At 42.7% G+C, this 21,150-nt stretch overlaps 1 protein-coding gene across 13 annotated transcripts in view; it reads left to right on the top strand.

The window, feature by feature from the left end:
* The window catches only part of HERC4 (HECT and RLD domain containing E3 ubiquitin protein ligase 4), a 93,923-nt gene that overhangs the window by 41,593 nt on the left and 31,180 nt on the right, over positions 1-21,150 (top strand). For 11 of the 13 annotated variants that reach the window (XR_007775058.1, XM_050958298.1, XM_050958296.1 and 8 more), the window contains 6 exons: positions 1,903-2,075; positions 6,820-6,939; positions 11,200-11,223; positions 13,880-13,978; positions 15,714-15,881; positions 16,041-16,184. Coding sequence is in view for 12 of the 13 variants with exons in the window: in XM_050958298.1 (XP_050814255.1) it covers positions 1,903-2,075; positions 6,820-6,939; positions 11,200-11,223; positions 13,880-13,978; positions 15,714-15,881; positions 16,041-16,184 (728 nt within the window). In the remaining variant the exon portion in view is untranslated. Of the gene's footprint in view, positions 1-1,902; positions 2,076-6,819; positions 6,940-9,590; positions 10,271-11,199; positions 11,224-13,879; positions 13,979-15,713; positions 15,882-16,040; positions 16,185-21,150 lie in introns of those variants that run through there. The other 2 variants (XM_050958303.1, XM_050958305.1) reach the window with 2 other exon arrangements.

Below are 21,150 nucleotides of genomic sequence, written 5' to 3'. Positions count from 1 at the left end.
TAATTTAGAATGAAGGAATGTTCAGATTTAAAGACTTAACAAAGTATTATGCTAGGAACAGCTTGTTACTTCAAAGATTTGCTGCACGTCTATCATGTTACAACTGTTTCCGTAGAAGGAGGCAGTACTTTAGGGTTAGCTCTATAGCTCCTCTCCCCTGCCATTTTTCTGTCTCCATATGCAGTTGCATACTGACAAACATGCAGCTCTTTTGGAATCCCCTCTGCCTATTCAATATGCTTACCTTGCTGCCTCTTCATCTCCCTTCAGAAGTGCCCCAGTGCAATAGATACTAGCATATATATTTGCCACTAACTTCTATTTTTTTCAGAATTCCTAGATTTAAAAAATAACAACCCAGAACATTTCAGCATAATGTCCCAATGTCCCTATTTTTAAGCCCAAGTATCTGTAATTTCTTCTTCAAGTGATTGCACATATCTGTTCCACTGTAGGTATGTGCATGTCTTATAAACAGATGTCAGAGTTTTTTTTCCCACAGCAGTACCTGTTGGGGAGGCTTGAGCGCCCTCTGTCACCACATACCACTGCGTGCTGGTATAAGAGGGCAGAACCGCCTAGACTCCCCTCAGTTCCTTCTTACTGCCTGTGACGGTTGTTGGAGTGATCTTCGTTTTGTTAACTCAAGTGCTTTCCCTTTCTCATAGATAGTTGCAGTTATTGTTCTTAGATTTTTGTTTTCTTAGATAAATTAATGTTATGTTTCAGGGGTTTTTTGGTGTCCTTTAGGACTGTTTGTCATTTTTTTAGTACCGAGCTCAGTACCGAAAAGATGCCTTGCTCCCTAGCGTGTAAGTCCTGTGGGACTTGTTCAAAGCTGATGCTGGTTAGTTATTCCCCATCTAACCTACTTTAAGTGCATGGGTGAGACACGTTAGTGACAGGTGTCACATTTGCAAGGGCTTCAAATCCTGGTCAAAGAAGGGCAGAACAACAAGGTGTAAGTGCTTGCTTATGAAAGCAGCACTGAGACTCCCTTTTGAATCATCACATGGGGAGAGCACCCCAAATACTTCAGTGTCAGTACAGAGTGCTCCATCAAAAATTATCTTAGGCTGCTCAATCACGATCACCGGCACCAAAGAAGAGACACAGATCTTCTTCAGGCTTAGTGTCTCACCCATCAATCTTGGTACCAAGACAAGACAGAGGCAAGGACTCTGCTAAACGTGTGGCAGAGAGAGCTGCTTCAGAAGCCTCGCCATCTAAAAGGGTTTTGTTGCCTCCTGAGCTGATGCCAGGTCTGTTGGGGCTGTCACTTGAGAGACAGTTGAGAAACTGATAGGGATATGCAGCTGCAAGGGACTTGCTCAGTCTCTCAGTACTAGTTTCACCAGCTCTCTGCCCCCCAGCTGCAGCCCTGGGGCCGGAGGAGCTGTCATCTTTCTTTCCCTCCCTCTCCCCCCTCCGCCCCCCCCCCTGCAGCTCTGGGGCTGGAGAAGCTGTCAGCCCCCCACCACAACCAGCAAGGTTGGATGTGGGATCCAGGGACCATGTTTGTAAGGTTTGCTATTGCGAAGGGCATTATAGTGGGGTCTACTGTACCAGCGTGTAGTGGCGTGTGTCAACAGAACATGCTTAAGTCACCCCAATGGGTAATGCTGAGGGGGAAAAAATCTCCAACGTCTGTGCAGGAGGCATGAGCCTACAGATCTTGAAGAATAACAGTTACGGAACGGTAGATAACCATTTCCCATTCTAAACAGTTTTCCTACACCAGTTCATTTCAGTAGAGATGCAAATTGTGTTCCTATTTCTCCACCCTAATCTCTTTATAGCTTTCAATCTCTGGGAGGTATAATTTTTAGGAAGAAGGACAGTATAACACTGAAAGATGTGATTTATAAGTTTTATATTTATATGTTCACTCTTTATTGACAGAAAACTGGTGGTCTATACTTGAACCTCCATTGTTCCTCAAGATCGTGGAGCTGTACAAGGATGTTGTGGTCCACCTCCTGAAATTATACAAGATTGGTATCCCCAATTCTGAAAGAAGAATCTTTACCAGTTTTCTACACACTTCTCTCAAAGTTCTGGAAATTTTACATAGGGTATGTCCTGAGCTATTTTAACCCAATTGTTGTTCCCAAATTGCTTATTTTGTTAACAGTTGTGCGGTGTTAATTAAGTCCCTTTTATTCTGTAATCAGTGAGGCATTTCAAGTGCTCTGATTTAGAATTCTTCTGTGGATTGACACTAATAGTTTTCTTGTTAGCAATGCCTTTTGGAAGTTTAAATCAGTGGGATACTAAATTTTAGTTTGACAAGCATGTGCATGCTCTCATTGGGTAGGACAGTTACCGTTTTCATGGAAATGCAAATTGAATGGAGTAATTATATTTGAGAGAATACAGTAAAATACCTTAGAAGACTCAAACTTTCATTTACCATAATAAAATGGAGACTATGCATTGATGTGCAGTTATTTTAAGACTGCAGCTAAAAAAAAAAGACAGGACTTCTGAGAGAATTATGATTACTCCCTCCTATTCACAGTTTATGTGAATGGAGTATTAGCATTGAAACTTAATCTTTAGTGACAGTGACGTTCTGAATGTTGACAAAAATGGTTTTCATAATTTGGAACCTTGATTTTGTTCACATTACATGCCTGTGTAATTGCACTGCCTTATTAGCTATCATAGTCTTTCCTTCGCCCTTCCTTGCTATAGTTCACTACTCTCTCTTTGCATTTTGTCTTTATATGCTCTTTGGGGCAAGGCCCATATCTTCTTAAGAGTGTGTGTGTGTGTGTGTGTGTGTGTGTGTGTGTACAATATCTAGCATGTTTGGGCCATTTGTGCACTTTGTATATTTAATAACAATTTTTAAAAATCATGAAATATTATGGTGCTTCAGTGCATGAGATTTGATGTGGAGAGCCAGTTGAATCCTTAATTTCATGTATTATTAGCAGAGAGACCTACTTTTGAGGTGTGCCTGTACACTGCACCAAAGCCTGGAAACTTCCCCCAAAATTTGAGACTCTTGGGGTAGTGTAGGCTTTGTCTCTAGCTGTGGAACATTCCAGGCAAAGTTATATATGGAAATAGGACTCTTGCCCGTCCTTGATTCTTTACAGCTGCCAAAGTAGCAAGTTTGAACATCCTCTGGTCTCTTGACTTTAAATTCATCTGCCTCTTTTTGGTTTTCATCCTCCTGTTTTAGACTGTTTTTTAGTTTAATAGTTAATTGAACACAGTGATTACTGTTTTACAAAAATCTTCAGGCAGATAAATGTTTTTCTTCCTTAGAAACTGTCCTCCTGACTCACGCAGTTGAGTTATTTTTTTGCAGTCTTGACAGTACTTTGGAATAGGACTGCATTTAAGGACCACCGTTCGTGTGGGGACAAGATGTCCATTACAGATCCCCCATAGGTAAAGCCTTTGTTGCTTGCTGAAAAGTATTTACCCAGCAGAAGTTCCATGTATGATGTTCACTGTCCAGGCCTGCAGGAGCTATGAATCTTCGTTGGAGTCCATGATAGTACAATTCTTAAAGCTTTCAGAGTAAATGGAGAGTTGGAACTAATCTCTAGGTCTTCTAAGTGCTGATCTTGGAGTGAGTTGAGTTATAAGTGGGTCTGAGAAGCCAAAGGTAGCATTGGGCTCAGCACCAAAACATCTTTTCTCAGTATCAAGAGTGAGAAAAGAAGATTGCAAAGTCCCACTTTTTCCCCCCTGAGAGTAGCAGTTCCAGCAAAATTGGCACCAGTTGGTGGAACTGTAAGATGCTGAAGTAGAGGTTCCTGCTCTTGGTGCTCCTAGTTCAGAGAGAAAAGTCTTTATTCCCGGTTCAGAAGGTTAAGTCTCCTCTCTTGGAACCAAGTAAAAGCTAATCTCCAGTGAAGCTACCTTTCTTGGTTTGCTCTTTTGTTCTCAAGGGACATATGGAGGACTATATTCACTTGACTTCCCATTACAAGCCCATCGCCAAACACTCCCCATCTGTGTCAGATCTGAGGGTTTCTGGAATCTATTTTGGTACCATGTGAGATGGAGTTGAAGGCTTACTTTTGGGGTCTTTGGTTTCCTGCTTCTCAAATTAGACCTCTTTTCTGAGAGAGGAGACAGCGTTGCCTAGTGGATAGAGTGCTGGGTTTGGGGAAACCTGGGTTCTAGTCTTGCCTTTCCCACTGGCCTGCTGGATGATATTGGGCAAGTCATATCACCTCTCTGTGCCTTAGTTTTCCCATCTGTAAAATTGTGAAGTGCTTTGAGATTTACTGGTGAAACATGTTATGTAAAAGCAAGGTGGTGGTATTTTGTTGTGGAGTGAGGTAGCACAGGAGTAGAGATTACTTTCTAATGTTTTTCCATCATATGCACCTGAAAGGTTAACCTTGAAACCTGTTGAGGCATCTGTCTTTCCTGTTCCACAGTTGGTTAATGAATAATATATACAAAAGGAAGAGAATGTCCATAGGGAAGATGAAATACGTGGAAGATGTTATGAAAGACATCTGTGTCTCCACCAGAAGATTTTAAACTCTTCCATGACCTTTTCTCCAGAATAGCAGAGTTTTGAGCTTCCATTACTCATGGAAATTGTAGATTGGTTTGACATGCTGAATTCAGAAGTTCCTGGCATAATTGATTGGGTCTTTGTTGTTGACACCATACTCTATCGTCTTAAATTCTTGGAAGGCAGACCTATTGTTCCAGGCTCCCCCTCAATAATTTGGCACCCCTTCCCCCACACACACTTAAACCGATCATCTTATGTTTAGGAGAGCAGTTCTGCAGTCATTGTTGAATTACTCTTGTCAAACTCACTTCTTTAGAGAGAGCTTAATGCTTGTCAGTCTCCCAATGACAGCGACAATATTCAAAGAAGAAAAATAAGTTGCTTACACGTAATTGGATTTCTTTGAGTGAATGGTCAGTGCACAGTACAAGGCTTACTCTCCATTGCAGCCACGCCTCCTTTTATAATATTACCTAAAATATTCTGTAGCTTCAAGTGGAAGTCTTCACGGCCCCCAGTAGCCAAAGCTTTTCAGAGGTTGGGGGGTATGTTTTGAAAAATGTGTGTTCTCACAAATTACTAAAACTTCAGTTAAGGTGAATAAACTTTTTTTTTTCTTTTGCTGCCTTCATAAACCCTTTGTATCTGATCAGATGTCCATCTTCCCTTGCCTCTCAGATGTTCAGTGACCTTTAATCAGCACAGTGTTACGTCCCTTATGAGAACCATATCTCCTATTGCACTCTGAGACCCCCAGAATCAGTCTAGTCTTGGAGACATTTACATCTTCAGTTCATGCTTTTGATGTTGTATTACTGTTCTCTGTGAAAGAAGTGCAGTTTAAAAAATGGTAGTTTTTACTTCTACTCTGCCCCTTGTTGCTTCCCAGGAAATTCCAGATTTCATAGAGCAGACTCAGTGCAGGGTATTAATTGGAATGGCAGATTAATGTTCAAAAAGACAGCCTGATTGAAATCTTTACAGCTGTGCTGTCTGTTTTCATTTCCATAATAGGAATATTACGAACACGTGCCTTTTAGTGGTTGCTTTAGATCTCTTCTAAAGTTATCTGCCTGTCCTTCTACCGTATTGCAGTATTACGGTGGTTTCATCTTCAGGACACAGAAAATGGAAGGAGGGGCAATAGAAGTTGGCTTTTTTAAAGCAATGATATGAATTCCTGAAGTGTTTTCATTTTCTACATTCATGTCTTTCTACTTTGGATGTGTATGGGTGGGTGGGTGGCTGAGTCCTAGCTATACTGTAAGTAAAATCATGTTTTTGTAACATATTTTCATCCTTTTATCTGGTACTTCAGTCTACCTAGATTACAGTAAACTTATAGTGTATCTACATAGCAATTTCCGTCCGTCCTCCTCAAGCCAGCCACACAGCAGCCAGGTTGGCATCCACACCTAGTATGCTGCTAAACTGTGTTTGTATCAGTAAATTCTGGAAAAATCTGGGCAGCTATCCCATACTGGTTTTGTAGGGGATTAAGTACCAGGAGGAAATATACCCCACACAGGAGCAAGTAGGGCAGTATACTATGGGATGTCCTGTTGCACGAAAATCTGGAGGGAAGTATCAGGCATTCTGGTTACACAGCCAGGTTTGGAGGATCCTGCCTAGGAGGCAAAATAACAATGTTTGCTTTTTAGGAAGAAAGACATGTACAACTAACAAGGGAGACTCATAGTTAACTGTAAGCATAGGTAGCTAAGTTTGTGTTGATAAACGCTATTCAAAGCAATTGTCATTAATTGGTTACAAACTAGATTAAAAATTGCACTTTAGTCAGGGCCTTTAAACAAACAAAAAACAGTACTTGAATAGAGCGTTTTCTTCATCCCCCATCCTTTCCTTGATCCTTGGACTTTTAAATGAGCAAATATGAGATGGCCACCTAGAATGTGGTTTCTGGTGGATCTCACAAGGCTTCATTCATTCTTAAGTCTGCAGTAATTTTAAAATGACAGCACTGTACAGTATGTAACTATATTCTGCAGCTATTGCTGTTGCATTTTTCTTGCAATTCCATGGGATTTCTGAATAATCTACATTTCAACTTCCCGTATGTCCTTTCTTCTGTTCTTGTGGGCTTTGGACACCTTTAATGTTTACTCTTTTGGGAAGGAAAACCTCTTTGCTAGTTTTTGTTTGGCAAGGTATCCAAGTTCAGTTAGACTGACATAGCTTAAATTGTTTGTGTTCTTTTTAAAAAGACTTCTTATGTTAAACATTAGAGACTAAGCAAACTTTTAGTAGCAAATAATAATGACAAATAAAAATAATGAAAAGTAAACAATCATACTTTTCATCAGGTAAATGAGAGAGGAGGACAAATTATACAGTATGACAAATTTTACATTCATGAAATACAAGACTTGATAGACATCAGAAATGACTACATCAACTGGATCCAGCAGCAGGCATATGGAATGGTGAGTTTCATGTTTCTTTGTGTTCCCTTTTAAAATATAACTGTAGCTTCCCTCTAGTCTTTGGGTATCTCTTGTTCTTTGTAAAATGCCTTCAAAAATCATGGTGGTTGAATGGTGATTGTGTTAATAAGGTATGAAATTAATATAAATTAATTTATATTAATGAAATATTTAGTATAGAAAGAGCTCTTTCTGGTCTAGTGCCTTATCTGCCACAAGGGCCTTCAAATTCAGCTACACAAGCAATTATTCAAACACATCTCAAAAGGTAGTTGTTAATGAAAAAACAACATAGTATTTTGAATGGAGTTCCATGGGGATCTGTACTAGGCCTGATACTATTCAACATTTTCATTAATAATCTGTAAGTAAATATAAAATCATTGCTGATTTAAAACTTGTGGATGCCACAAAGATTGATGGAGTGCTAAATAATAACGAAGGCAGGGCAGTCACACAAGAGTGATCTGGATCACTTTAGTAAAATGGACATATTCAAACAAACAAAATGTGCTTTAATAGTCAAAGACAAAGTCATCTTGGAACAAAGAATACAGACCATACCTACAGAATAGGGAACTGAATCCTGGAAAGCAGTGGCTCTAAAAATGATTAAGGGGCCATAGTGGACAACCAACTGAACATGAGCTCCCAGTGCAACACTATGTCAAAAAGGGTTATTGCAGTCCTTGGATGTGTAAACAGGAGGGTAGTGGTAAGGAATATGGAGATGACTTGACCTCTGTATACAGCATTGGGGAGGCAGACATCTAGTTCAGGTATCCGTATTTTTAAGCATAGTATTGCAAAATTAGAGAGGTGCATAAAAACCATAAAAATTATTGGAGGGCTGGGAAAAAATTCCTTCTGTTTAAGACTTAATGAACTCAAAAGGTTTAGACAATCAGAGAATAGTGAGAGGTGACTTGATTATAGTGTATAAGTACCTTCACAACAACAAAATACCAGATACAGATCCTTTAACCTAGTGGGGAAAGACAGCAAGAGCCAATGTATGTAAGTTAAAGCCAGACAAATTCAAATTAGAAATAAGGCACAGATCTTAAAGGCGATTAACTTTTGGAACAAACTATCAAGGGAAGTGATGTATTCTTCATCATCTGAAGCCTTCAAAATTGAATATCTTTCTGGATGAACTGCTTTAGTCCAACACAAATGATTGGGCTCGTTATAGGGGTAACTGAGTGAAAGTCTATGGCTTGTGCTATGCCAGAGATCAGACTGGATGATCTAATTGTCCTTTCTGGTCTTAAAAATCTATAAACTTATTAAAACCTTCCCTTACAGTGTGTGATTTTTTTATTTTTATTATCTGACTGTCAAACCTATAACTGTAAGCCTTGACTTCTTTATAATTGTTACTTCTCTTGTTAAAACTTTGGGGCATGACTGTTTGCTCAGTTCCTTGGCGAAGTTTGAAAAAAATGCCAGTTGAAGCTCTGAGAAATACCACATTTTGTCCATCACAAATCACTTTTTTTGTACAAACTGCTTGAGGTGAAGATGTGTTCCAAGGAAGTGAGTTTTGTTCTTTCTTTACACATTGAGCCAGTAAGTGAGGGGGACGTATCTTTTATCTTTTGCTTATGGAAAATCCTAAGAGTCTGTTGTTCATTTTGTTCCCACCTTCATTCTTTGGAGCATGGTCCAAATTAAAACAATTCTTTAGCACTGAGCTTCATACCAAAGAAATCGTTGATGGTCCTTTCAATGGGAGTAATTATTCTGTCAGCACTTCTAATGTGGCTCTTATTCACTTAGTGCTATTTTCAAAATATGCATTAATAGTAGGGAGTTTCCCAGGGTACAAGGCCTAACGGAGTGGGGTCCCAGTTTATGACTCTGGCTCCTACGCACTACAGTAATACAAATAATAACAGGGGCTGTTTTTAGCTGAGTGTCTTAAGTCTGGCTTATTGATGGATGGACTGAATCCATTTCAGGTCATCCTCCCTGACTGTTCTTTCATTCCTGTGTCATTCTTTTAAGGTACTTTGTGGGAGAAGTTTCAGTACTGACACCTGGTAAATTATTTTTCTTACTGGTAGCTGAAGAACTTCAATGGTGAAGAAGGAAATACAGTAAAGATTTCCCCCACAGTAAAGGTTTTGTCAAAAGTTGATTAAATCTCTTTTCCTTTCTGTACAATCTCAACTTTTTGTATTTATTGGAAGAGAATGTTCCTATCTTAGTCTCTTCACCCAATATGTGTGTCTGTATTCTAGATCTCATTGCAGGTGCATTTTTTTCACCCTTTTGTCCTGTTCAGATGAAACCTCTTCATTGGTAGATATGTTCTTTATTTTTGGCTCTACAGAGGTTTCCTGATCCAACTTTTGTTAGCTTCAGCATAGTAGGATCGTCATGCTTTTGTGATGGCTTGCTTGTTAGGTTTATGAGACTGATATTTTTTGTTGCTATTGCTTTCATTGGTTTCTGGGCTCAAATGCTTTATGAAAAGTTGAAAACCCTACTCTATAGGCACGTTCATTGTTGAGATTTTGAATATGATTTTCAGTGGAGAGGGGAACCATCGTGTCATGATTGCTTTTGGGTCGGGGGAGGGAGGATTGTCAGTTGGTCCATAACACAATGGATATCTTTGTCCTTTTTCTTTCCCTAAACTTTAGAGGACCTGATTTTAGAGGTTTCAAGAGGACTTTTTGGCACTGAGGTATTCTGTTGACCTACATACCTGGCAAGCTCTGGCAGGTCAATTCTATCACTTACTGGATGAACTTTAACACAGTCCTTTATCTGGAAGCACTTTCCCTCTAGTCAGTATTCTAGCTCTGGGATCTACTTTTATTAATCAGCTAACTCTGGGAATAAAACTTTTTATATGTACAATGTCTTGTTTGCGTCAGTTCTTCTTGGCTAAAATCTGATTGTAATATTATTTTGTTAGACTTTAATTGAAAGTTTTAATGGACTTCCAGAATTCATTAGTACAGTTGTGTTTTACTCTTCTAGCGATGGAAGTGTTTGTCTTAAGAATACCTTCTGGTAGTTCACTTGAGACCAAATGAAATGTTCTCTGAACACAAATAGCATATTGTATCATAGCTTCTATTTGGGAAATGCAGCTTGTCAACTCCTTGGGCTCTGTTCCCAGTCACTGGAAGAGCTTTGCCAATGCCAACCTTCAACCTTGAGGTAGACATGAGTTGGAAAAAGACCATTACAGTCTAATAATAAAATACTAGTATCACGAGTTGTTTTAAAAGCAGTTTAAATTTTGTTTAAAGGACATTACTATAGTCTGAGTGATTAGGGAAAAAAATAAACAGGTGCCATGTGTGTACACAGCTCCGCAAATGTGCACTTTCACATGCGTTATATTTGGAGAACTAGGTGAGTGTGTGTGTGTGTGTGTGTGTGTGTGTTAAACAAACACTTTTGTAGTTATCATTTTGGCCATTAACTTTTATAAGAAGGACTCAGACATCCTGGTCCCTTGAGATTTTTCTTTATAGTACTAATTTTTTTAAACTTCTTGGTGCTGTTTAAATTTGTTTTCCATTTTCTACCCTTGGGAAATCTCTGTCTTAGCATTCAGCAGAGAGTGACAAGGAAACATGCAGGAAAGAGAGAATTAAAGTGTTCCAGCAACATATGCCTCTTCTATCTCTAAATTCCCCTCCAAGATCATCCAAAAAGTTGCACATTCTTTCTTAATCTTTGTGTACAATAAAGTAGTTACAGATTATGGAAACAAATGATGATTTATCTAAACTCCTGCTCTAAATGGCTTTTGCACCTTGAAAATCAAAACATGTATTTATGCTTTGTTGCATTTAACATATAATATGGTATAACAACTTGAGAAAAGGGAAGAATCAAAAAGATTTCTTTTTACATGAAGACTCTTAGTGAGTAAGTAAGTATTATATGTAGAATGCCAGTATTTTAAAAATAGATAATACTACTGTTAATATAATATTTATAATACATTTCCCATAACTTAGCATTTATTATTTTTAGCACCGTCCATCCAAGAAAACTTTACTGTAGCACCGCTTTTTAAAGACTTTTAATTACTATATCTAGGGTATCTGGTTATAGTCTGTAGATTAATTCTAAATGCAAAATTTTGTTTTTATTTGCTTCTCTAATAATTCAGTTTTAAAAATACTGTAGCTAAATATTTTTGCTGGTTCAGAGAAGAATAATTTAATGCAGACACTAATTCTGCTTTTTACTCTTAATTATTGCTACCTTTGTGCATTGCTGTCATAGGACATCAACCATGGATTAACTGAGGTAAGATTGGTTGTAATCTGGCTTCCTTTTCAGAGGGTAAGGAAATCAGAAATTTGATTAAGATCTAGTTCTGTCGAGGATTAATTGTAGAGTATTAGATGTAAGAAAGACTTTAAAATTCGTGTGGGTATAGTCAAAAAAAAATAGCTGCACAATTTTCTGAAGACATGTTAATTAATCAAGTTGGATATAGAAGTCATTGATGGAGTACAACTATAAGGCCTTGTGTACACTACAGTTTTGTTGGCAAAAGGCAGCTTTTGCTGACAAAACAGTGGAGGTGCACATACAGCAATACTACTGTTGGCAACAAAACTCTCTCATGTTTTGCAAACAAAATAAAATCACCTTGACGAGAAGCATAAAGCTTTTTGCAGCAAAGTTAGAGTGACAAAACATCAGTGTAGTCACTGTGTTCCTTACTTCGCCGTAACTAGCCTCCAGGAGGTATCCCACAAAGCCCACCGTGACCGCTCTGCTCACTGTTTTGAACTCCACTGCCTCTATCCAGCTACATAGGCATGCACCCCTCCCCTTTCAAAGCCCTAGTATTGAAGTATTGAAATCTTCAGCATGGAGAGCTCACATAGCCAAAGCCCAGCTGAACATGCCAGCTTTGTTAGCAAACGCACTCCTGCCTGGACTACAGCAGAGGGGGGATCATCTTGATCTGTGGGGAGAGGAGGCTGGGGGAATACTCTGAAGGAATCACAGAATCAAAACGTTAACTCTGGATCCTGCTCTTCTTGGCACTAGGAACGCAGCAGGCAGGCAGGGCTGGCTGCTGCTTAGGGTGGCGGAGGGAAGGGGGAAGAGACTCGGAGAGGGAGCAGGGAGGAAGGGTCTGATATCAAGGGTGTCTTCCCCCCCCCCCCCCGCCTCAGGATTCATTACTTCCAGCTACTGTTTGAACTTAGAGACAGCCAACACATTCACTCTCGTCCAACACACACACACTCCTTCTCACATAGGTGGCAGGTTTATATATATTTGCGGTGCTCAAGCACCAGGAATATTCAGGGCTGGGGGCCCTGCTCCAGCAATATTTGGACCTGGGTCTCTCCCCCGGCCCTGCCTGAATCGGGCCCTGGCCCCCGCAGATCTCCCCCCACCGCGTCCCTGCCTGACAGAAAGCAGCACAGCGCCTCTCTCCTGCCTGCTTCTGCTGCCAGAGTGGAACGGCTCCTGGCAGAACTGCTGTCTGCTGCCCCAGGGTCCTAGTGCCTGCCTTCCACTAATGGCAAGGCAGGCTGCCCTTACCCTGTCCTTCGGCCCTAGCCCTGAGCCTCTCCAACACCGAAACCCCTCATCCCCCCCACACCCTAATCCTCTGCCTTAGCCCCCCCACATCATGAATCCCTCATCCTCAGCCCCAACTGTCATCCTCCTGCACCCTGATCCTCTGCCTCAGCCTTGAGCCCCCCCACATGATGAACCCCTCATCCTCAGCCCCAACCCTCATTCCCCTGCACCCTGATCCTCTGCCCCAGCTCTGAGTCCCCCCCCCGCAGCATGAACCCCTCAGTCCCACAACCCTCATCCCTGCACTCCCTCCTATCCCCAAACTCCCTCCCAGAGCGTGCACCACCTCCCCTTTTCACACACCCCTTCCCACTTCCAAACTCCTTCCCAGAGCCTGCACCCCTCACCACTTCCTACACCCTCACCCCCAGCCCAGAGCCTGCACCCAAACTTCGTCCTAAAGCCTGCGCCCCTCACCCCCTCCTGCACACCCACCCACTGCCCCAGCCTGGTGCCTGCACCCAGCACCCAAACTCCATCCCAAAGCCTGCACCCTGCACCCCTCCTGCACCCTAATCCCCAGCCCAGGACCTGCACCCCAGACCTCCCCCCCCCCCAAACCCCTCGCAGAGCCTGAGGCAGGTGGGGGCGGAGTCGGGGGTGGAGTTGGAGGGGGCGAGTTCTGGGCACCACCAAAATTTCTACAAACTTGCCACCCATGCTCACATATACACTCTTCCTCACACACAGTCTCCCAATACGCACCCTGTCTCTCACCCCCCCCACTCCCTGTCACCCTTTTACCGCCCCTCCCCCCACACTTCAGTTGAAGAGCGGCTGGCAATCTAGTAGGATGCTCCTGGAACAATGAGATTGAGAAACCTGCATAATTTGCTGCTGTACCTGCCCCATGAGGCATTGCAAGCCCTTCCCAAAGCTACCCACTGTGCACTGCTCTCTGTCGATGCAAGAGCTGCTATTGTGGATGCACTCTGCCGACAGAAGTGTGGCCATGCAACAGCAGTTTAACTAAAACGGTGGCTGTTATGTCGGCATAACTTGCATTGACAAAACTCTGTAGTGTAGACAAGGCCTAAAATACTTTTAAAACTAAGCAGTGCAAGCTCAGACTAGGATCTGTAACCAGAATGCTTTCTAACCTCATACCTATATCAATAATAAAGATTTAGAAATGATTTAACTGTTGATGAAACATAAGAGAATTCAAAAATCCACTCCCTTTCCCACAACAGTATGGGCCCTGCATTGACAAGTAAAATCTTTTGTCAATAAAGCAGATATATTGAATGAAAGGGAACTATTTTTACAATCTCATTTTTTTCTGACTATAACTACACTTTTTAAGTACCATATGATAACTCTGTGCACTAATATTTTACTTTTTTTTTTCTAGCTAACAGACAATCCAGTTACAATTTGCACATACCCTTTCGTGTTCGATGCACAGGCAAAAACTACGCTCTTGCAAACAGATGCTGTCTTACAAATGCAGGTAAAATGGTTTTTCATGCTTTCTAAACATCAGGTTTTTTTTTAAATATCCAAAAAGGACTAAAATCTAACTATTTTGAGATCTATTTTTTTTCCTTCCTTCCTTTTGTACAAGTAATTTGCATGATATAAATTTGGGGTAGTTTACTTTTCTCCACCTTTTTAATGTTTTGAACCTGGTTGAAATTGTATTGTTTGGTAATCTGTGTAAATTGTTATCTTTTGTAGCAATTTCTCTTCTTTTCAGTAGCTAGGTGGCACTTTACCAGCCAACTGATTTGCTTATCTCAAACTTTAGTAGGTATGCTCTTACCTACATCTGCAATGCAATGTGAGAGAGCCAAGGCTTGGAACTTGTTTTAAATGTATTTTTTGTGGAAAGGTGGGACTGAAATTCTTAATCTGGAAAAATTGTTGCAATATGGAGATTTCATTTTTAATATTGAGCATCATAGGTTCTTTCCCTATTTGCTGCCATCAAATTACATACTTGCTATTTTTAGTTATTTCAGTTTTGCATTAATCTGGATAAAGCTAATTCATAAATATAATGGTTTGTAAAATGCACCTTATATTGTGTCCTTTTATTTCTAAGCATGAGTTATGTTCACCTAACTGTGTGTGTTATGCATTGGAAGTCCATGTTTCTTATTTGTTGTCTTTGCTTCTATCTGAGCAACGCTGAAACGTGTGATGTAATGAACAATTGTTCAACACTTGGTATTCTGTATAATACATACCTGCAAAGCTGTTGTAAAGGAGTCATGAATTACGAAAATCACATGTATAAAGGGGACAGAGTGAGTGAAGGGAAAATAAAAGCAAGTGACTGAAATAATAGTTCCAAACATTCTGACTACTTGAACTGCTCCCCATCCTCCACATGCCCATTTTCATGTTGCCTGTTTATAGTGATAAGAGCCCGTGTCTTGAGGCTGAATATAGACAGGAAAGAGGCACTGTGCTTGTATGATACGCACTCCTGGTGAAAAATATGAATTCCTGTAATCACAATAAGTTGTTAAATACAATTTTGAATGTGTTTTCAAAGCTTGTATTCACCACTGATGCTCAAAAATCAGCAATTGTTATGTGAACAGAAAAATAAATGAAAATTCAAGGAAAATGTTCTTTCTATGCCTGTGCCCATTTACAGAATAGATTGTTAATCTCTTTTAGTACATATTTGGCAAGCTTTTAAGAATTCTGTGCCATAATCGGAATATTCATGACAGTATTTCATGTTATGGAGGAGAAGGAAAGTAAGTGAAAAGATTGTTAGACAGTGGAAGAAAATACAACTCAACTGATATAAACAAAACAGCTACTAGAAAAATATGAACAAATATTACTTTGTGAAACCACTTCTTAATGCTTATTTATGCCAGATTAATATTTACCTCCTCAACCTCTATTTGCCACTTTTCAATAGACCTTGGATGGGTTGTAGTGTGTGTTTGGCTTTGTTTCTGTTATGCAAAAGTTTTTTTAATTGTTAAAAACAGTAACTTAAGACTTATGGAACTGTTGAACAGCACTGTTGGATTTGTTAGTGCTAGTAGGAAGCATATTTGCTGAGGTTAAATGGATGTGTAGTGTGCTTAATCTAAAATTGTAACTCCGAGATATGTTTGCTAAATAAATACATTGATAGAAGCTCTTAAATGTTGGCTTTTTCATGTATGCAATGTTAGTTATTATTAGTATTACTAAGGCTTTTACTTGGTTTTTCCCAGATGGCTGTTGACCAGGCTCACAGACAGAATTTCTCATCTATTTTTCTCCCTGTATTTGAATCTGTCAATCCTTGTCTAATATTAGTGGTGCGCAGAGACAATATTGTAGGAGATGCTATGGAAGTCCTAAGGAAAACGAAGAATGTAGATTACAAGAAACCACTCAAGGTATAGCCAGTTTATATTGCTTAAATTCCCTTAATCTAACGTTAAATCAGATTATAATTTTTATTTTAGTATCTGTTATACCTTAACAAATTCAGTATGTTTTTAGATTAAATGTACTTTGTTTTACATTTCCTTTTTATATTCTGTGCCCATTTTCAGGTTATTTTCGTAGGGGAAGAAGCTGTTGATGCAGGAGGTGTTCGCAAAGAATTTTTCTTGCTCATCATGAGAGAGTTGCTTGATCCCAAATATGGAATGTTTAGGTACTATGAAGAGTCCAGGCTCATCTGGTTCTCTGACAAGGTACGCTTTACTCTGCAGTAAATGAATCCTCTTTTGACTTATCATGGACATCAAGGATATATTTCTAGAGAAGTGGAAATAAATGGCCACAGAGATTCATTCCTCTCACTATTGAATTAAAATCCCCCCCTTCATTGCACATTCTGCTAAGATTCTGCTGTTCCCCACTAATTCTCCCATAATCCTGACAAGTATAGCAACCAAAAATGCCAGGAAATGTATGGTGGTACAAATAGCTGAAACTCCACAAAGCAGGATAGCAGAGAAAAGTAGGCAACATCATGTCTGACTGCTTCCTTTCCCTTATGTAGCTATATCTACGGAGCTTATGTAGACAGTGAAGTCGAGAGACCTGGCTTCTGTTCCTGCTCTGTTATTAACTAAGTGTGTGAGCAAGTCATGAAAACCCAAATTTTCAAGTGTTCACCAGTTCGTTGCCTCTGTTTTTGGATATACAAGTTGAGATCCAGTCACACCATGATAAAACATTAGCGTACCTTGCCTTTTGATAATGGGTCTAGAGAGGTCAATAATGGATATCGCTTATATTTTTAAGTGGAAATTTTATATCATGACCCTAATTTTCAAAGGATTGAGTAATCAAATTTTAGTCCGTTAAAAGCACTGTTCTATTGGAATACTTAAACACTTTTGACACTGCAGGAACTCCCCAGAAGCTCAAAAAGTGCTGAGTGAAACAAACACATTCTTCTTTGAGTACTTGCTCATGTCGATTCCATTCTAGGTGTGTGTGTGCGGCCGCGTGCACAGTTGTTGGAGACTTTTGCCTTAGCGGTATGCGTAGGGCTGGCTGTGGCACCCCCTTGAGTGCCGTGCTCATGCATCGGTATATTAGCCATTGCTGGCCCTATGCACTCTCAGTTCCTTCTTACTGTCCATGGTGGTTGGTCAGAGCACTTCTTTGTCTTGCTTCGCAAGTGGTCTGCAGTTTTTCCTACTCCTTGAACCTTGTGTTCCAGCAGTAAATAGTTTGTTTATAGTAGATTAATTAGTAAGTAGCTGTTGAGTACTGTTGTTAGTCAGGTAGGGTCCCGGTGGAGACTTTGACCCAGACGGGGCATGCCCCGGTCTCCGGGTTTTAAGCCGTGTTCTGACTGCAACAGGCATATGCCTGTTAGTGACCCATTTGGTAGCTGTTTGAAGTGCCTGGGGAAATCCCACGTTAAATAGAAGTGTTGCAGCTGTAAGAACTTTTGTCCTGGGACACAGAAAGAACGCAACATTCATGGCCTTCTTCATGGAGGCTGCTCTTTTGCCCAGCCTCGGAGTTGGCCTGGCCGGACATAACGCCAAGCACTTTGGCCTCGGTGCATAGCGCAGTGCTGGCATCGGACTCTTCCTGCTATTGATTCCCTTCGCTGGTGCCCAAGAAGAAAGCTAAGAGGAGGGACCTGGCACTGAGCAATTCGGATTGAGGGGCATTGCGCAAAGGACCCTGCTTGGGTTGCCCACCTATGCCGGAGCCGCAAGGGGGCACGCCCCCAAGGAGACCTACTACCCCCCTAAGGGGTTTGCCACCAACTCCAGGGAGTGATAGAGGAACAGGCTGATGGTGCAGTCAACGCCCTCTCAGCTCCCAGCACCTGGACAGCAATGGACTCTTCCACTGCAGCTGGCACTACATGCAGCGATGGACCTAGTGAAGGCTCCCTGCGAGGGCAAACCAGCTGTGAAGGCCTCCCAGAAGCTGACTGAGTGCCACCGGTCTCCAGAGCCAAGGCAGAGTCCTTTGTTGCTGCATCCTTGGTCTCCATGTCAGCCCAGGTCACCGGTTTGCTGTTGCAGGTCACCGGCACTGTGCTCATGAGCTCCACCCTTGCGCTGGGCTTCACTCAGAGGGAGGCACTGGTTGCCTTACAGTTGGCACAGGTCATCTTCGCACCAGCATTTACCATCACCAAGACCTAGAGGATGCTCCCCAACACAGTGCCGCTTCCCTACACCCGACATTGGTTTGACCATTCGAGGCACCACTCACCCCCAGCGATGGTGAGCTGCCATATTCCGGCGTCGATGGCCCTGCTCTGCTCACCAGAGGAGGATTTCTCTGGCATGGAGAAGGAGTTTAGCCCCTCACCAAGACAGCACCATCATGACTGAGCTCTGGAGGTTGTATACGTCACAGTGATGCTGACCTGCCAGTGCAATGGCCTTACTGGAACACTTAAGGCATGCAGGTTATGTCGGTGCCCCCATCTCACCAGTCCTTGGTCACCATATCGGGGACACCCCAGTTGGCATCAGGTTTGGTGCAGGAAGCGCCGGTGGGCACTGTGGTGGAGGGACAGATGCCCATCTTGATTCCCCCTTCCCCTGTGGGGAATGATGCCCTGGGCCATCCAGTGGTTGTCATCTTCCTCCTCTCCAGACAAGGTGGTGGCGGGGCCATCCCATGCTAGCTGGGCCCTCCTGTGCTAGCTCACCAGATGACTTAAGGAGCACCAAGTCCTGCTCCGACAGGCGGCCACTAACTTAGGCCTTGAGGTGGAAGAGATAGCGGAGCAATTGGATAAGTTGTTCAGTGTGCTCTCATTGTCCACCCCTGCAGTCCTGGTGCATGCAGTCCTGGTTGCAGTCCTGGTGCATGAAGGGGTTCTGAACATTGCCAAAGCCCTCTGGAAAACCCCATCCTCCATCTCGCCCACTTCCCAGAGAGCCGAGAAAAAGTATTTTGTCTCGCCAAGGGGTTAGAATACTTACTTACCCACCTGCCCCTGGGGTCATTGGTCATGTCAGCGGCCAACAAAAAGGACCAACAGGCCTGCTAGTTCCACCCCAAAAAATAAGGAGGCCAAGAGACTGGACCTTTTTGGAATTAAAACTTACTCCAAGGTGAATCTCGAGGTCTGGGTAGTGAACCACCAGGCTCTTTTGGGGTTATTATAATTTAACTTTAAGGATTCCGTGCCCCAGGAAGTGGCCCAAGAGTTGGGGGAGGAAGGTAGCTCGGTGCTCCCTCCAGTTGGCCTGTGATGTGGCCCATTCAGCAGCCAGGGTGGTCACCTCAGCAGTGGTCATGAGGCATATCTCCTGGCTTCCAACTGCCGGCCTGTCCCAGGAGATGGAGTCCTCCATATAAGATTTTTCGTTCAGTGGAATCGGACTGTTTTCTGATCTGATGGATGCAAACCTGCAAGGTCTGAAGAACACTCGGGCCACCCTCCGTCCCCAGGGGATGCATACAACTCAGTCTGTGAGGAAGCCATTTTGGCAGCGTCTGCTGCGAAGGCCGTAGCAGCCTCGGCACGGATCTACGAGGAGTAGGGACACTGCGTTCTGTCACCACTGCTTTTCCTCCTCCTGTTCATAACTTGGCCCAGTGAAACACCATGGGGGGCCAGAAGTGGGCGTTTTGAAGGTGCACTCAAGAGCAATGCCCCAGTCACCTCCCTGGATCTTCCTCATCTTTTCCTCAGCGGTCTTCATGCCTACTGTTTGGCCTGGTCGAGAGTCATCTCAGACCATTGGATGCTAGAAATTGTGTCGCTGGGTTACACCCTTCAGTTTTCGTCCACCTTCTTCCCTGTCTCTCTTCAGGAACCCTTCTCAGGAGCAACTGATCGTTCAGGGGGTAAACAGTCTCCTACAACTGGGGGCGATGGAAGAAGTCCCTTGTGAAATGAGGGGGAAAGGTTTTTCCTTCCACTATTTCCTGATCCCGAAGGCAAAATGGAGCCTGTGAGCAATTCTGGACCTGCGATGACTCAACAAGAACCTCAAGAAGTTGAAGTTTCGCATGGTGTTCCTGGCTTCCATCATTCCCTCCCTGGATCCAGGAGACTGGTTCGCCACTCTTGACTTGAAAGACATTTATTTCCATACCTCTATCTTCCAAGGATGCAGACGTTTCCTCCGTTTTATGGTGGGCCATTACATTTCCAGTTCACAGTGCTCCCCTTCGGCCTCTCTTTGGTCCCGCGGGTCTTTACAAAATGCATGGCCCCGGTAGCTGCTTACCTGCAGTGTCAGAGGATCCAGGTCTATCCTTATCTCAACAATTGGCTCATCAAGGGCAGATCGCAGGATCAAGTGCAGAGCAGCCTGAGTCTGGTGCAGTCCACATGCCATGACCTGGGCCTGTTAGTGAACAAAAATAAATTGACCCTCGTACCAGTGCAGTGGATAGAGTTTATCATGGCGGTTCTCGATTTCACACAGGCTCGGGCATTCTTTCTGGAGACCCGTTTCCGAGTCATGTTAGATGTAATCTCCTGTCTGATGGGCCACCCGCTCACCACCGCCTGTACTCGCCTACGGCTGCTAGGCCACATGACTGCTTGTCCTTTTGTGGTCCGTCATGCCTGGTTCCACCTCTGGCGGCTACATCCCCAACAGGCACGACCTGGACCTGGTAGTAAACGTGTCGAGCCACATCTGGGCATCACAGGCGTGGTGGCAGGACCCCGCATCGGTGTTGTAGTGAGTTCCCTATGCATCCCCATCGCTAACTCTGGTGTCCAACGCCTAGGACCTAGGCTGGAGAGCCCACTTGGGCGAAGTCAGTACACAGGGCTGCTGGTCAACGGTCGACCGCTCCCTCCACATACATGTCAGGGAGCTCAGAGCTGTTCGCCTGGCCTGCCAGACTTTTCTGTGCCAGTTAAAAGGCAAAGTGGTTCAAGTCCTAACTGACCGCACCACCACAAAGTTTTATATCAACAAGCAGGGCAGAGCCAGGCCATCTGTTCTCTGCCAGGAAACTCTCTGATTTTTTTCATGCATGCAAAGTTAGTTATTATTACTATTGCTAAGGCTTTTACTTGTTTTTTTCCCAGATGGCTGTTGGGCTCACAAACAGAATTTCTCATCTTTTTTTTGCATGCAGCATGCCATTCATCTCATGGCAGCGCACCTCCCTGGAACTGGGAACATGTTCGCAGATTGCCTCAGCAGAACCTTCTCGTCTTGCCCCGAATGCCCGATATGGTTGACCAGATCTTCCGAA

The sequence above is a fragment of the Gopherus flavomarginatus genome, chromosome 6 (genome assembly GCF_025201925.1).
Source record: "Gopherus flavomarginatus isolate rGopFla2 chromosome 6, rGopFla2.mat.asm, whole genome shotgun sequence".
Classification (NCBI taxonomy): Eukaryota; Metazoa; Chordata; order Testudines; family Testudinidae; genus Gopherus; species Gopherus flavomarginatus.
The sequence above is the reverse complement of the archived record's forward strand: the minus strand, read 5'-3'. Positions and strand labels throughout refer to the sequence as shown.